This window comes from Notamacropus eugenii, chromosome X (assembly GCF_028372415.1).
Source record: "Notamacropus eugenii isolate mMacEug1 chromosome X, mMacEug1.pri_v2, whole genome shotgun sequence".
NCBI lineage: Eukaryota > Metazoa > Chordata > Mammalia > Diprotodontia > Macropodidae > Notamacropus > Notamacropus eugenii.
The window spans coordinates 74,040,170-74,057,510 of record NC_092879.1 but is presented as its reverse complement, the minus strand read 5'-3'; the positions used below and the strand labels follow the sequence as shown (position 1 = coordinate 74,057,510).

Here is a 17,341-nt window from a genome sequence, read left to right as displayed (position 1 = left end):
CTCAGTGTCTGACCTTGGATGAGTCCCTTCCCCTCCATTTCATAGAGAGAATAACACCTTCTCTACCTCTCTTACAAGGACTGTGAGAGAGGTAGAGAGAAAGCATTTTGTCAACTATAACATGAGAGAGAAGTTTGAGCCCTAGCCCACACTTGGGCAGGTTGCATCAGGCCCTGGAGTGTGGGAAGGAAAGGACATTGAATCACCAGCTTGATTTGATGTACCCACCATGGTATAGGAATCTGAAAGCACAGTGATAATGAGGCCTGATCTGGAGGCCAGTTGAATTCCAGGTTTTATATAGAACCTTATGTTTTCTTTTCAGCTTTGTGAGCTTCTTAGAGCCAATTTGAATGACTCTAATTACTTGTTTGGAAACATGCAGGTTGGACAGAAGCAGCAGGGTATGGATTGAAACAATAAAAGGTTAAATTGATGGATGACCAGCAAGATAAGGAATCTGCCTCAGAGGACGGAGGAACCAGGCTGATTAATGGGATGAAAGAAAATGGTAAGGGAACCTTCTGAACCACCCATCCCTATCACTCCCTAGACAAATTTTTTTTTCACTTCTCACCTTTTAATTCTCCAGGGGTTTTTTGTCATCATGTAAGGCTGCAGAACTGAGAGAGGGGATAGGCCAATACTGCTAGTTGAACTAGAAAGCCAAGATAGCTTTGTGGAAGGATGGTGAGAACGGGATTTAGCCATTGGAGCTGGATTTGAATCCCAGATTTGGTATTTACTAGTTGTATGACCATGGGCAAGTCATCACTTGTCTCTCTGAGCTTAAGTGTCCCCAGCTGAAAAATGGAGATAAATGTGAGTAGTTATTAGGCTGATGGTGTCACCCCTTCCCTGTAACTTCTTTTTCTCTAAATTCATGGAGCTTCTAGGTCCATCTTGGTAGTACAGAGCTCTTACTTAAAATTTTCCCAAGAAGAGAGAAACATGGGTAAATTTACATCTAATTTGCAGATAATCCCCTTATTTGTACTCCATTCTCAGGCAACTTTCAAATAAAGGTTTATTATGGTTCCTCTAAAGGGTATTTATTGGTCCCAAATGAAGATAGTATCTTCTCGCACATTTTCATTGATCCAAATCACTCTTTTACTTACTACCTGTGTGATCTTAGGCAAATTACTTGCCTAAATGGACTAGATATGCTTTGAAATCCCTTCTAACTTAAAAAAACCCCAAACCACTTCTGTGGTTGTCTGATCTCTTATGTGCTGCTTCCCAACCTATTTGTGCATCCCCAGTTTCTTGGAGAAGCAGAGGCTATGTGACCACCTGCTGAGCTTCCTCATTAAGTTTCCTATTGACATAATTTGCCCAGCCTATTGGTAGGGTTCAGCTCAATTTTCTTTTATTCATTGTCCCTGTAGTCCTTAGCAGTGGCATCTCAGAAGACATAGAGAAAGGTGTGCCACAAGGGGAAGAAACACATATTTGGATCAGCCCCATCAATTGTGGCCAATTCTGGCATGTGATCCATTGCAGACAGTTGGATTCAGTAATTGGGGGGTGGGAGATAGAGGAGAATTTGTAATGTAGCAGAAGATCTCCTGATGGTCCTGCCCTTTGCTAATTTACTGTACTCAAAGAGAATTGATAGCCACCTTGTCAACAGGGCTAATTTTTCCTTGAGAATTTCGTGTAGTTGCTGGGAAATATGTTTCAGCCAGCAAAGCAAGTTTGCTGTGTTGGTTTTGTTTGCAAAGCAGACCAATATGTTGACCATAGCTCATAGTACATACTTCATTACACACTTATAATCCACTACCTCCCTGCTAAGAGGAGGAAAGTTTGTTTTATCAGCATTCTGGAGTCAAAATAATCATTGCTTTGATATGTGTTTTAATATTTTTAGTGTCATTTTCCTTCTTGAGACGATACTGTGATGTTATATGTATATCATTCTCTTAGTTCTCCTTTTACTCTGCATCAGTTCACACAAGTCTTCTCAAGTTTCTTTGAGCTCTTCATAGTTGTTGTTTCTTACAGTACAATGATCTTATGTTGTAATCATATGCCACAATTTTTTCAGCAGTTCCCCAATCAATGGGCACGCATTTGGTTTTTCCAGTATTTTGCTATTACAAAAAGTGCTACTATAGATCTTTTCATGCATATCAATACATGTATATGTATCTCTGTCTTTAATCTCTCTAGGCTCTAGGAGGCTGGTTTTGTTTTCTCTTTTGCAGAGAAAAGACTCAAATAGGTTTAGTGATTTGCCCAAGGTCACATAAGTCAAGTCTCTTGACTCCCATTTCACTAGTGTACTTACTCTACCTATTGAATTGTCTAGGTATGATTATAATTCAGAGATACACAGATCTATATGGACTTTAGAAACCATCTAGTCCCACCTCCTTGTTTTACAGATGAGGGATCTAAGGCCTAGAAGAGGTCAAGATCATAGCCACTAAGTGGCAAAATCACCCCTCTCCTTCCATTCACCTCTCATTACCTGAGATACCCTCTTAGCTCCTCTGCATTTATTCAAGTCTTCCATAACCTTCAGGGACTATTTCAAGTCTTACTCCAGTTCAGTTCAACAAACATATATGTGCAAGACTCAATGCTAGATGTTAGAGATTCAAAGATAGATATGACATAGACCCTGCTTTGAGGGAACTTCTAGTCTGTCTGGGAGGGCAAGTACACAAATAACTCTGATAAAAGGGTGAGTCTGATAAATGCAAAGGAAAAGTATAGGTAAAGTGCTGTTTGAGAGATCTAGGGGGGCAGAGAAGGCTATATGAAGAAGCAAGTTTCTGAATTAGGCCTTGGAGAGAGGGAAAGACTTCAGGAGTCAGAAATGATCTAGGAGAGGCAAGACGAGCAAAGAGAGAGAAACAGGAGTTTGGCATGGGGAGAAAGTGGCTCAGTTTGACTAGAATATACAATACATTAAGTAGAGCAGTCTAAGATAAGTCTAGACATATAAATTAGAGTCAAATTATGGAGGTTATTGAAAGCTAAAAATCAGAGTTTGCAACACAGAGTCACTAAATGTTTTTGAGAAATGCCTTAGGGACATGGGAGAAGCAGCGACTTGACCCCAGATAAAAGCTAGGTGGCAGAGCAAATACTCACACCTGCTCTTCTGACTCTAAATCTAGTCATTTTTCCACTATGTCACAGGTATCATTTTTCATCCTTTTCTTTTACTCATAGTTGCCATCTATTTTAAGCCAATGACCAATCCACGTTTATTCATAAAGATAGGTACAGGGATTGGACCTGGAATTTCATTGGTATAAGGAACTCCTGGATGAGGCAAACCCTTCTCCCCTACCAATGAGGGGCAGCGCTTGCTCAAAGTGAAGTGACTTGTCCAGAGCCACAGGGCCTCTGGGTGTCTGAAGCAAGACTTGAATCCAGGGCTTTGTGCTTCTGAGGCTAGTTCATTAGGCATTACTCTGACTCTAATAAAAGAGGCCAAATGTAGTCTTTGGATTTTTCTCCAACTATGACTCTATCTTTCTTCTTAGAAGGATAAAAAGTATTGAAGAAGCCAGGCTGGAAAAGTCATTCAGTCCTGTCCCCTGCCTCCTCAGACCATTCTTGGTAGAAGGGATATTGTTCTTCTAAACTCCAATGATGGCAGTTGTCCAGAATGGTCAGATTGGACTACTCTGTGTCCCCTATTCTTATTCAGATGGAATGGAAGCTCCTGCAGGGGTGGGAAACCTACAGCCTCAAGCCACATGTGGCTTCTAGGTCCTTGGGTGCGGCCTTTTGACTGAGTCCACGTTTTACAGAACAAATCCTTTTATTAACAAGATTTGTTCTGTGAAGTTTGGATTCAGTCAAAGAGCTCCACTTGAGGACCTAGAGGGCCACATGTGGCCACCCCTGTTAGAGGGAAGAAGCTGTTTTATTGCCTTTCTATCCCTAGTACCAAGTACAAGATACTTAATGTCTAATGAACTTGTCAAACTGAATTATTGCCTTCAGTCACATATTTAATACTTGACAATCTAGAACAAATTTGGTGGCCTACTATGCCATGAGGTGGTGGTACCTGAACTGGGTCTTGAAGGAAGGGAGGGATTTCAACAAATTAGGAGTTTATATTTTATTAAGTAGATAATGGGGAACCACTTAAGGATTTTGAGCTAGGAAGTAGCTTGATCCAGCCTATACATGGAGAAGATTCTTTTGGCAAGTGTGTAGAGGACAGATTAGAGAGGGGAGAGACTGGAGTCAGGGAGACCAGTCAAGAGGCCATTAGAATAATCCAGGGCAAAGATAGCAAGGAACTAAACTAGGATGGTTGCAGTAGGAAGAGAAAGAAGAGGACAGAGATTAGAGGTATCACAGCGATAAAATTCAACATGACTTGGCCACTATGGAATGGGGGAAGGGAGGGAAAGAGGGGGAGAGAGAGAAGGAGAATATGGGAATATCAAAGATGGCTCTGTGGTCAGGAGCCTAGGCAATTGTGAGGTCCTGTACTTAACTGAAGTAGAGAAGTTTTGAGGGGGTGAGGGCAAATGGTTTGGGGAAAAGATGACTGTTTCCATTACTTGACACATTAAAATTGAGGTGCTGGTGGGACGTGAAAGGAATGATGTCCAGCACATTTGGAAATGCACTAGCCTGATACCATAGGAGGGAATTTGATGGGACAGAGGCTGACATTTCAAAAGAACAAGGAAGCCCATCTGACTCTCCCTGTCCTGAAACTTGTAATTATAATTTTTCAAGAACATCTAGCTGCCCCTAGAAGATAATGAAGTTGAGCTTCAATAAAGGCCATATTTGACTATTAGGAGTTTTCAAAGCTAATTTGAATAGCTGTTCTTTAGGACTATGGTTTCTGCTTTGAGGGATGAAAATGCTGAGAATGACTGGATTTCTGCAGGTCAAGGAATAGAAAAGTAGATAATCTTCTAGAGGGAAGAAAAGGAGCTGAAATCATTAACTGTGTCTGTTTTCTGTTTCCATTCTCCTATGCCCCCCCTTCCCAGGCTCAAATGACCAGGATCTGATGGTGAAGCTGGCAGCGACAACATTGCAGACCCTGACCCTGACGCCCAAAGAGACTCTGGCATCTACCCGGGGCCTTCTGCCTCTAACTTCTAAGAAGCCCTGCCTACCCAGTCCTCCATCTCCCCTGAGGTTGACCGATGCACCTGAACATTCTTCTAACGACTCTTCTGTTCACGCCATCGCCCTGACATCTGGTATAACCAAGGGCCTGAACACATGGTCCCTGCCAGGAGACTGTGAGAAAGCTCCACTCACCATCATGGAACCTGGAGGTATGTCGGCCCTTACTGGTGACTGCCTCATGCAGCCAAGTCGGACTTGCCTGGGCTGTTTTATTGAGTCCAAGGATGGAATTGATGCAGAACCAGGTATCAGCTTGAAAGCGAGTGATATAAATAGGGATTATGATGCCTGTTCCGTCTCTGATATAGGAATTCATTGTATGAACACAGGAGAAACCATGAGATACGGGGATGAGCTGCTTTCTGACCAGCTCCTTAGCTTCCCTCTGCACAAGTCTAGGGCAGGAGACAAAAGAGACCCAGAGAAATCTGACAGTGACTCAGAGGACCCTACTCAGAAAAATTATTATGAGGGATTGCTACTAGATAAATGCAATGGTGAGGAAACTCTGCTTTCAAATACTAATCAGGAATGGGGTTACTTTGAATCTTTCATTAGTGAGAGCAAAATTGAGCTCCTTGACCTCTGCTCAAAAAATGAGCTATCAGTCAACCTGTTTTCAGAAGAGGATGTAGACAATTATATGTTTGACGATGATGACTCAACTCTGGGCAGTGATGTCTGCTCCCTGAAGATCCGATATGAATCCTTCCAAGACAATGTGCGAGACAAGACCAATGTCCTGCAGGATGATGCCCAGTTCAACTTTTTCCCCAGTGTTTTCACCAGCTGCTCCAAGCGGGATACAAAGGGTGGGGGCCTGAAGCGGAGTGGGGACTCCTCCCAGTTCAAAGTCCCTGCAGAGAGCATCATCTGGGGGGAGGAGGATGAGGAGGAAGAGGAGAAGAAAAGGAGAGACCAGGAAGCTGAAGTCCAGGAGAACAAGGGGGTAGAGGAAGAAGAAAAGGAGTTGGGAGGGGTATCCACCTTAAGTAAACCATGCAAGGGGACTGATGTGGTCAAGTATGTGAATTCCAAGCGAAATCCCTTTCTTGACACTACCAACTCTGCAGAGGACTCTGGGGAGTTCAGTGATGACAGCTCCTGCACTGAATCCTCTTATGATGCCTTGAAGGAGATTAAGGATTGTAGCCGCTATCTTACCCGTGATTCTCATTCTGGCTCCTCTTCTTCCTCCACCACCATTCAGCAGAACTATGGACTGAGGGCTAAAAGGAAAGTCCGGTACAGTGAAGACTACCTATATGACGTTGACTCCATAGAAAGTGAGAGGATGTGTGAAAAGAAGGAGTGGCAGCCAGATGGGCAGAAGGAGGAGGATGATGATGAGTGGTGTCCCAAGAAGAGGCGGAAAGTACCCCGCAAGGAGCCTCCAGTCATTATCAAATATATTATTATCAATCGGTTCAAGGGTGAGAAGCACATGCTGGTGAAGCTGAGTAAGGTGGATGCCAGTGAGATGACAGTAACATTGAGTGAGGACCTACTTCACAAGTATGCTAGGCTGGCTCCACTGAAGGGCTTCTGGCAAGAGAAGCAGCAGAATCGCCTTGATTCCCTTAGATCCACCCTCTGCCACAAGCAAAGTTTCCACCTGAATGGCCTCGAGGCCCCATTTCCACCTCCTCCTCGAAAAAGAAAGTGCAAACTGGCCAACCGGCACAGGATCCAGAGAATCCAAGCCATTGAACAGTCAGCGAACAAACAGGGCTCCTTCTCCTGTGATCAGAAGCAAGCCAGTGGCAGTAAAGAAGATGCTGGCCCAAAAGGCACACCTCACACAGGGGCTAGAGCCACCTCTGGCTGTGCCAGTGAACTGCATTTAAATGACACAGCTGGTCCTGACTCAGTGAAGAGCCGATCACAAGACCGAGAGTTCCGGAAAGGGCCAGAGAGGAAAGTGCTGCACAGAATCAAATTTAAAAGTGAAGCCAGGTTAAAATGCAAGAAGAACAAAGCGGTGCAAGAAAGCAGTAAGGCAGCCACTCATCCAGCCCTGGAAAGCCAAGAAGCAAGCTCCAGTCTAAAGAATGAGAACATTCGGAGAGCCCCAGATAGCTCCCATCGATCCGATTGTCAGGAAAATAACAATGCTAAAAATTCTCTCTTCTTACCAGCCACCTGCTCGCCTGACACGCCTCTGCCATCTGCTAATATTGCCACGAATGTACCCGTTATCCCTGGAGGGTATCTGCAGACATTGTTAGATGCATCAGATTTATCAAATGCTACTGCCATCTCCTACTTCACCCACCATCCCCCAGGACAGCATTCTGCTGCCCTTGCCCAACCAGAAAAAGCATTCACATCTCTCCAAACTGGCCAGAGCTGTGTGCTCTCCCCACCTTCTGAGTCTGAGCTGCAGCACTCACCCCATCCCCTCAAAATGGATGCAAATCCCTTTGGAAGTGTGTGGCCCAACAAGGCTATGACTGGCCCTCAGGATTTTGTGACTGATGCCCCAGGAGAGGCAACTGGGGTCCTCTCAGGCAAGTTTGGTGGCTCTGAAGCAATTCCAGCAGGGGATAACCTCTCGGCTGCTATGTATAGTCCAATGGGGAGCAGCAAGCACCCATACCACACTAAATATATGCAGGACAACCAGCTGCCATCCGATGATGCCTATCAGCCATGCCATTTCAATAATGCAGAGGGCTGCTTTCCTTTCCATCGGGGCACACTCAACACAGACAATGGTCGGCTCATTAGCTTTGATTCTGTGGGCTCGCTGTCAGTCAGCTCAAGCAATTACAGCTCCTTGAGCTTGAAGTCTTGTGAAAAGGAGGGTGACGAGGATATCAGTGATGACTTCTTGGCTCACTGCAGCCCCAAGCTGGTGATCCAGCAGAGCATTGATGAGATCACCCCCCTGAAAGAGTCCACTGACCTCCTGGACATCTCCAACTTCACACCAGACAAATTCCGCCACTCATCTCTCTCGGAGATGTCCCCACCAGACACTCCTAGCCTTTCCCCACAAATCACAGGCTCAGAGAATGGCAAGACACTAGGGGTGCTTAAAGTGTTCCCAGAGGGCACCCCAGGCCCTTTGGTCAGTGGAGAGAAGGTCAAGTGGGACTGTGGCAGCCTTCCACACCAAGATGAGACAGGTGATGGATTTACTTTATGTAACCATCAGTTTCAGTTCCATATGTTCAATGATGAGGACTCTGTCGGCCTACTCCAAAAAAACCCTTGCCTGTCAACATTTAATGAGCCATCTGGTCAAATTAGCACCAGTAGCAAAGTGTCAAAATCGAAAAAGAAAAGTTCACCCAGCAAGAGTGGGGCTACAAACCAAAGCTCTTCCCCAAAAGGCACCAGGAAAAAGACTTCTAAAGCCAACAATAAAGGGATAGAAAAGTCACCCAGCAAAGCCTCCCGCCAGACCCCCAAGTCAACAAGGAAAGGAAAATATGCAGCGGCTGTGGCTAATGGTGAGAAAATTCAAGTTGGTATCATGCGAGGAGGTGGTCAACTCAACAGTGCTGCCACAGGAAAGTTGTTGGCAGGATGTGTACACCATGGAAGCTCCACAGCCCCTGTGAAGATGACAGGCCACAAGGAGTTCTCTGGGGAGTGGGCAATGGGAAAGGACAATGGCACAGGCTGGACTGATGTAGGCATGGGCAATGCCAACAACCTCCTGGATGATGACCAGAGAGAATTTGAAGAACCTTCTAACATTTTATCCAACATTGCTTCTGGCATGGCTGATGTGCAGAGATTCATGATGGCCTCCATGGAGCCCCTTTGGGGTCCAGTGGGTCATCATGGGGTTCCAAATATATACCGCTCTCCTGAGTCTAATAGCCTGAAATTAAAAACCCTAAAAATCTTAGCTGGTACACCACAAGAGTCCAAGAAAAAGGCCAGTGGTGGCTCACCAGGAACCAGTAAGAACCACAGGTCACCCAAGGGCTCAAGCAGAAGCAGTGGGAAAGCAGTTGGAGGTGATCCTGGCCGGGCAAACACAGCAGGGTACAACTCAGACATTCATTCTCCCTTCTTGGATAAGAACTATAGTAATCTGAGCACTTTAGGAAATAACGGACCAACACACAAAAAGTTATACCGTCACAAATCCAGCTCAAAAACCCTGAGGGATGAAAATTGTAAGGGAAAACGTCAGGAGCGGGAAGCAGCCCTCAAGGATTCAGCTGGGACATCTGCTTTAGAAAAACTGAGGTAATACTGCACCAAAATGGCTCAAACACACCCTTACCTTTCCTACTACCTGCTAAGCCTGCAGTCCCACATTTTTTCCTTCCTCAAAAACAAGTTTGCATGAAAGAGACCATTCCCTTTCCCCCTCCCACATTTTGCAAAATTAAAAAGGAAAAGAAAGGGAAAAAGGGCACCAGAAGTACTCATACTTGCAAGCTACCTAGAAAGAATGGGGAAAAAAACAACAAAAAAAAAAACAACAAAAAAAAAATAAAAAATTTAAAAAACCAAACAAAAAACATTCTTTTTTCTTGACTCAGCTGGTGTTAAACATCAACAAGGCTCCTTTTTTTTCCCTCTCCAGTTTTGGCTTCAGTTTTTATTTTTTATTTCGTGAGGGGAAAACACCCCACAGTAATCAGATGTGTTCTTATTAATGATTCAGAAAAGGGAAAGACTTCAGGGGGAACCACCTTTTGTAAAAAACTCAAAATTTATGAACACACACAAAAGCCAAAATGGCTTCAGTGGAAAGACTCTTTAGTCGGACATTTGAAAGCTCATCCCTCACCGAGCTGCATGTGGCCCCCTCTGCTGTTTATACCTTTGCCTGCATCCTTCAGCACCCACCACAGCTGAGTTAATGTTAATAGATAATCCTGTGGTGGGGCATCCATGAAAGCTAACAAGGATAGCATAAAAAGTTTGATTTTTCTGCAGGGAATTCAGACTATGGTCTTCTTAAAGCAGAAACAGTGTTTTGAGGATTTCCCTGTGCTGAAAGACAAGACTTATCCTTCTCTAAAAAGACATTTGATGTTTGTTTTCTGTTTCTTTCCAAATCTGCCTTGTGGTATGTTGACATGTAAGTGCTGAAATTGAGTTTGACCTTGTGGGAATACTTCTAACCTGGAATTCTCTCTGAAAAACTTTTAATGAGTTAGACAGTTGTACAGTAGTTGATGCACTATGGTCCAAAAGGAAAACAACAGCAAAAACACAAAACTATTGTGCCAAACTGATGAACGAGTGACTGGACTGGAAACATTTTTTCTTCTTTCTCAGCATTGGGTTATGAGTGTTTGGGGAATTTCGCCCCTTTGATTTAACAAGAAACATTCCAGTGGTCTGCTATTAACCAACCCTACTTCCTTGAGTAATAGTTCTAGCTCTAGGGAAAAACTGGGTTGTTCATTTACACCAATTTACCAAAACTTATGGACAAGGTTTAACAATGTGCCAAATTGACTGACCTCATTTTCACAGATGCACCCCCACAGTTTACAGATCAAAAGGATTCTCTGTTACACACACACACACACACACACACACACACACACACACACACACACTCACACACTAAACTGCTAAACAAACACTAAAGTCTCGTGTAGAAGCGGGACCAGATCGACAAGGCGATGAGATCTTTTTGTTCACTCTCTCCTTGCCGAAGAGTAGAGTTATATTATAAGGATACAGAAAAACACACCAGGTAAGTCCAGTATAGGAACTTGAGTGTACACATTAAAAGAACATTTTTCAAGGAAATGAAACAGCTGCTTTGAAAGTTTCTGTTTTCTAAAAGCAAACTCTGTAGCTGAAGATTATTTAAAGTGCAAAGTTATATTGCTGATCCTTTGTATCTCCGTTTTATATCTTTTCTAAGAACCTGGGGAAAATTCTAAATATCAGCATCAAATCCATGCTGATGATGAACCAAGTGCGTTGATTGTTGCTTAAAACATTTCATCCTGATTTGTGTTTTCTCTGGCTTCTCTGTTCTTGGAGTATTTAATTTCATAATGCTAATGTCATGTGACCTGTGTTTGGGATTTTATTCAGTATTTTAGTTTTATCATTTATTTCCCTTTGAGTTTATGTCACAGAACACAGAAGAGTCTTGGGGTGTTGAGCCAATTAGGGCTGAACAACCTTAATTGGGGGACAAGCATCACATGCTGCCCACTCAATCCTGTCCCAAAAGAAACAAAGTCTCTTTGCTTAGTGCCACAGTTCACACATCCACTACTATCAGCCCTTTTTGCCCCTCCACCTTACCCATGGCCCTAGTTTAAAACTGCTTATTTCTCTTACTTGCAGTGGAGAGCCTCCATGTCTGATGCATTCAGATCCAAAATGAGATCCTGGGGGTAAAAACACTATGAAAATTACTGAGCACTGTACAGGGATTGTTATTATTATTCTTATCTTCCTCATTATTGCTTATCCGAAGGCTGGGGGTGGTGAGAAAGAGGTCAAGTTGGGGGGAGAGAAAGCTTAGGAGACAAGAAAGGGACAATCTACATTTTGAAAGGGAGAATGAGCAAGGGTACCTATAGATAGGGACTAGTTAGGTGTTGGCTTTCTAACATGTTCACATGGAGCTTTGGAAAGGCTCTAGAATAGATAGGGAAGGAGAGTCATTCAGAAGCATAGAATGTCAGAACTGGAAGGAACCTTAGAGATAGCTGAATATGCCTCCCTCGTTTTACAAGTGAAAAAACTGAGGTCCAGAGCAAAGTTACCATGAGTAACTGGCAGGGCCAAGACTCAACCCCAAGCTTCCTGACTCCTGATCTGGGTTCATGATTCATTTCTACAGTCTGCTCTGTTGACAGCTCTACAGCCAGGAAACACACAGGTAGCAAAATGAACAAAGCCAGCCATGCCTTCAACGTCAAACCTGACTTTTCCTGGATGAGTGGGCAAGGAGCTATTTGAAAGGCCAATGGCAGAATTTAGGCTTTGACAGTCAACCAACCACGACTCTGCTGTGTAACTTGGTAACAATGGAATCTTGACACCAAGCGAAGCAGGTGCCTTGCTCCACAACTGCTGTCCAGAAGGGAAAAAACCAAACTGGAATACACTCATTCTGCCACTGTTAGGCACAGTGTGTGCTGACTGTGCTGGATGCATGGGGCTGGTTCCTAGAGCTGACCAATTCAGGTTGGTTTAGCAAACTTTTTTTAATTACCTGCTGTGTTCTGAACATTGTATCTCCCCCAGGGAAGAGCGCAGAGTTTCACTAAGATACGGTCTCTTCCGCCATGGAGCTCACAATCTGGGAGGAAGATAGACACAAAGCCTGATAACTAAAATGCACAATGTTATGGATGTTAAGAATAATCGAGGGGCTGTATGAGCTTTGCTAGAGGAATCATGACCTATGGAGGTTAGCAAGGAGGCTTCTTGGAAGAGACTGCATTTTCACTGAGCTTCAAAGGATAGGTAGGAAGTAGTCAGGTGGAGAGAGGCAGGGAGGATATTCCAAGCCAAAAAGCACGAACAGAGTCACGGAGATCAGAGAGGTCCGATGTGATGGGAATCTGGGAGGGGAGGGTGGTGGGAGGAGAGGGTTTGACATGATTCTGAGCCGGATCCAGAGACAGTGTTGGAAATTGTTCCATAAGTAGAAAAGGTTAGATAAAAAGAAAAGCGGATGGTTGGAGGGGATTATCAGAGAGTTATTGCCAGTTCTACTTTGAAGTGGGGAGGATGAAGGTAGGGGTCCAGGGTAGCAAGAAATCAATAAATGATGAGAACATTTCCACGTCTCAACTTGCTGTTACCAACTCCTTTGGAAAAGGGGTATTTCGATGGTATCTACTGGGAACCAATGAAGGACTTGGTCTAGGGAATAACATACCTCTTTCTCTCTCAAAACCACTGACATTTGAAAGCACCTTTCTATTGGCCTGCAAACCATTGCATGTTCAAAGGTATTACCGTGACTCAGACTGCTAAGGAAAGACACTGTATTTAACACAAAATGAGGATAACAAGACTGTAGAGCTGGAAGGGATCTTAGAGATAATGTAATAATACAACCCCTTTATTGCACAGCTGGCTAGGTGGCATAGTGGATAGAGTGCTGGACATGAAGTCAGGGAAGACTTGAGTTCAAATCCTGCTTCTGACACTTCCTAGCTGCGTGACCCTGGGCAAGTCACTTACCCTCTCTCAGCCTCAGTTAACTGATCTGTAAAATGGGGGTAATCATAGCACCTACCTCACAGGGTTGTTGTGAGGATCAGATGAGGTAATTCATGTAAAGTACCCTGCTAGATGAATTCAAAGTGTCATCATTATTGTTACAGAGAGGGTAGCTGAAGCCCAGAGAAGTCACACAGCTAGTAAGTGGCAGTCAGGACTGGATCTGAAATCTAGTGCTCTTTCTATGCGGTGCAGCCCAATTAGGATAAGCACTGGGTTTGGAGTCAAAGGACCTGGATTAGAATCCTAGCCCTGCTGATTAGCAGTTACATTCCCTTGACTAAATTTCTTTCCTCTCTGGGCTGCAGGTTCCCCATTTATAAAACGTGAGAGGGATGGACGAGCTCATCCAGCTCCAAATCTATGATCCTATGGTCTCAGAGCTCCTAGCTCTCAATCCTGTAATTCTGTGTGTGTAGCATGTATATGCATGGTATGTGCAGCTTTGAGCCACCAATAATCTAGAATAGTCTTAGGTTCTCTCATCTAGGTCCTTGAAGACAGACATATCTTGGAATTCCTCCTAAGAAGTTGCCCACAGCATAAAGTGTAGATGAATCCAAGGGTGGAGAATGTGTTCAGTGACTTCAATGTCAGTTCAGCAGAGAGACAGAAATAAAAGTATCGATTGTATTACTTAGATCATAGGGTCATTTATTTCAAGCTGGAAATTGCTTTTGAGATCATGTAGTAACGGACCGCGGTGATCTGAACCTAGGTCCTCTGACTTTAGAATCAGCACTCTTTCCAGCCCACCATGAGGAGAATGGTGTACCACCTAGCTCTAGCGGAAACATTTGTGCTCTTCTGCATTTTCTTGAGAAATTCTCCAATTTAAGGGTTAGGGTTGGTTTTGGTTTGGATTCATTGCTTCATTGAGGCAGGGAAGGCTATACTCCACTGCAAGTATTATTTTCTTTTTTTTAAGAAAGAAAAGGTGTTTGAACTGTGTTTTGTTTCTTTTGTTTTTCTTGATAAATCCCATCATTAAAAGTGGCTTACCCCTAGAGGTACCCAAAGAAAAAAATTATTAATGGGGACCCCAAACAAGCAGACCAGGCCTTTTAGAAGAGTTTCTCAAACAGGGACCTGAAATAAGGGCAAGAGAAAGAACTTGCATTGGCTTCAGCTGACTTCAGTTTGGGAGGCACCTCATCCCTAGCTGGGATGGTGTCATTTGGGGGATGATGCTCAGTCTGCCTAGTACCAAAGCACAAACCCTTTACAGCACTTTCCTGGCTGAGCTGGGCAGCTCCTGACATCACTAAAGGGAACTGGCTGGCTTGAGCCTGGGTTGACATTGGGACCACACGCTCACCCTTGAGATGCATGGGGTCCACAGAGTAAGACTGGGGAGGTAAGAGGATGTGAAAAAGCCCATGGGAGGACAAAAATCGTACCAAGTTTGTGGTATCGGCAAGGCTTTCAAAATTGGGATCTCAGGTAAACAAGTGACATTAATGGCGATGGAAAAAACAGCCATGGAAGAAAGTCTATCTAGAAGGTGAGGATGGCTCCTGGGGGGCCAGGATGATGGAGTGGAGGCTGTCAGACTTTCTTTAGGCTTTAAATGATGCTCTGCTTAAAAAGAGAAGAGAAATGTGTCTTGTTTGAATGACCCTCCCCCTGGATAGCTAGAAAAATGTCAAGTTCTAAAGCACAATGGAAAGGCCAATAAGAAAGATCAGCCCAGAGAGGGAAACCACTTTGGTCTTTGTCACATAGTGGGAAGGAAAGATAAAGGGAAGGAAGTAGGGTGGAGGTGGAAGGAGGTAGATGCTCTCTTTGAATTGCCTATAGCACACTGGTTGTGCAGTTGTGAATGTACCCACCCTGCTGTTCACTTCCTTCCATAGAACTTAATGCACCTCTGGAGTGAGTTGTTAATGTCTTATGGTGCTAAAGGAAAGGAAACGATGATTTTCAGCCCTGCTCTGACCCCCTAAGCATTCAAGGAATTAAAAAATAAAACAAAAAACCTTTAATGGCCCTTTTTATGAATGTAACATAAACATTTCTGTTTGACATATGACACTGCAATTTTACCATGTCTGAAAATTATTTGCCTTTTTTCTTTTAGAATAAGCTTTATAAATATTCTGTAGAGTCGATTGAAGTATAATTCTTAAGGATCATTCTAAGACGCCTACAAAATCTTGTATATTTTTAAGTGTGCCAATTTGTAAAATATTTTGTAAGTGTATATTTTTCTTAGGAAAGTGCTGTGAAGTGTCTGTATGTGCGAGGTTTCCTTTTTCCACACCCCTGGGTGTGAATAAAAGGACATATACTTAAAAGTTCCTGGTTTTAAAAACCAAACTATAAAGAAAAACAATGAAACTTTTTGTTGGGAATTTTGTAATAAGAGACATGTTGTGAACGAGTGTAGTGAACTTGTGTAAAGAAAACTGGAACAGTGGTGAACTTGCTGTTTTATAGAACCTCCTTGTAAATTATTCTTGTAATATTTTGGTTCTCTTGTTCTTGTTGCAAAGGTTTTCAATATTTGTGACTGTATGGTGAAAATGTCATATTGTTAACTTACTGAGTTTTGTTATATTGTTTATGGAATAAATAAAAACAGTTTAAAATATTGTTTTAAGATCATATATGAAGAGATCAAACCATTTCTAATTCATTAAATTCTATCTCCTGAATGTAAAGAACTTCATTGTTCAGAGTACTGTGTAGGGAAGAGGGGATGATTTTGCCACATTCTGGTGGATTTGGGCTGGTAGATGAACAAGTGGAATTCTTGTCTGATGGTCCACATGGGTTCCAGTTCCTTCACCTGCACAGCTCTCATCCTCAAAAGCACCTAAGCTGTTGCTTCTTGTGAGTAAGGAATGTTTTGTTCTTTGTATTTGTGTCCCCGGTGCCTGGCACGTAGTAGGTGCTTAATAAATACTTGTTGATTGGTTTATTGATTTCCTTATGATGCTGATTTACAAGAGGTTTAAAATTGCGATCTTCTAAGAAATCTCTACCAAATATTTTACTTCTAATTTCTTTGGCACTTTAAGGTTACAGAAGGGCCATTCAATTGCATACAGTTCCCCCAGTCCCGTCTCCCTTCACCTCCCAGCCACCCCCCATCCCTGCTTTTATCTCAGCTCTGCCATATGCTACCTAAGGGACCTTGACCAACACACCTCACTTCTCTGACCTTTAATTTTCTCATCCATAAAATGTGGATAATATCATTTGTGCTGCTTAACTCCCATGGGTTTTGTGAGGAAAGCACTTGGTATAAAATGAAGAGCTATCCAGCAGCCAGCTAATTAAACTATTTCATCTTCCCCAGCTGACTCCATTGTCTCAATGTTAGAACCCCTGTTGTTTTTCTAGTCCAGGCTAGTCTCATCAGATACAGACACAACTGGGTGAGTTCTGCCTTCACGTGCCTTACTTCAGTCACCCCACAGTGACCCATCCTATTTGCAGCAAGATAGGAGCTACTCTTGTGGGTCCCCACTCAGAGAACTCCCAAGTTTACCACCCATGTATGAAAGGGGGTCTGCAGCAAGAGAGATGGAGAAGAGCAAGATACTTCCTGGGAATCAAACCCTAAGACGTGATTAAAAAAACCAACTTAGAAACTTAAAACTCTCAATAAATACAAACCATATGGAATTGAACCCCAGGTAAAACCAGAAAATCTGAATACATTTTTAAAATAATAGAAACTTTAACAAAATAATAATTCTGTGTCCCCCTTTACATCTCTCTTCAAGCTACATATAAGGTTTTATTGCCTTGGTTTTTTGAAATGTATGTATAAACTTGGTTGAATAAAGTCAGTTGGAAAGGACTTCAGAGTTCACTTAATCCAATCTATACCCAAACAGAGCAAATTGAGCCCAGCAGAACAAGTTGAATCTCTCTTGCAAATGTCAGCTCTTAAAATCTTTGAAGATGGCACCAGCCTCCTGCCAGTTTTGCACATTCACAAGCATAGAAGTCTTTCTTCTCCCTCTCCTTCCATATCCACTTACTAAAATGAATGAATTCTACCATCACAATA

General features: G+C 43.1%; 1 protein-coding gene across 3 annotated transcripts in view; it reads left to right on the top strand.

The window, feature by feature from the left end:
- NEXMIF (neurite extension and migration factor) overlaps positions 1-16,238 on the top strand; it is a 191,605-nt gene extending 175,367 nt beyond the window's left edge. For all 3 annotated transcript variants that reach the window (XM_072626966.1, XM_072626965.1, XM_072626964.1), the window contains 2 exons: positions 386-511; positions 4,989-16,238. In XM_072626966.1, the coding sequence (XP_072483067.1) occupies positions 436-511; positions 4,989-9,346 (4,434 nt within the window). In that variant the 5' untranslated portion in view covers positions 386-435 and the 3' untranslated portion in view covers positions 9,347-16,238. The remainder of the gene's footprint in view (positions 1-385; positions 512-4,988) is intronic.
- The last annotated feature ends 1,103 nt before the right edge of the window (positions 16,239-17,341 follow it).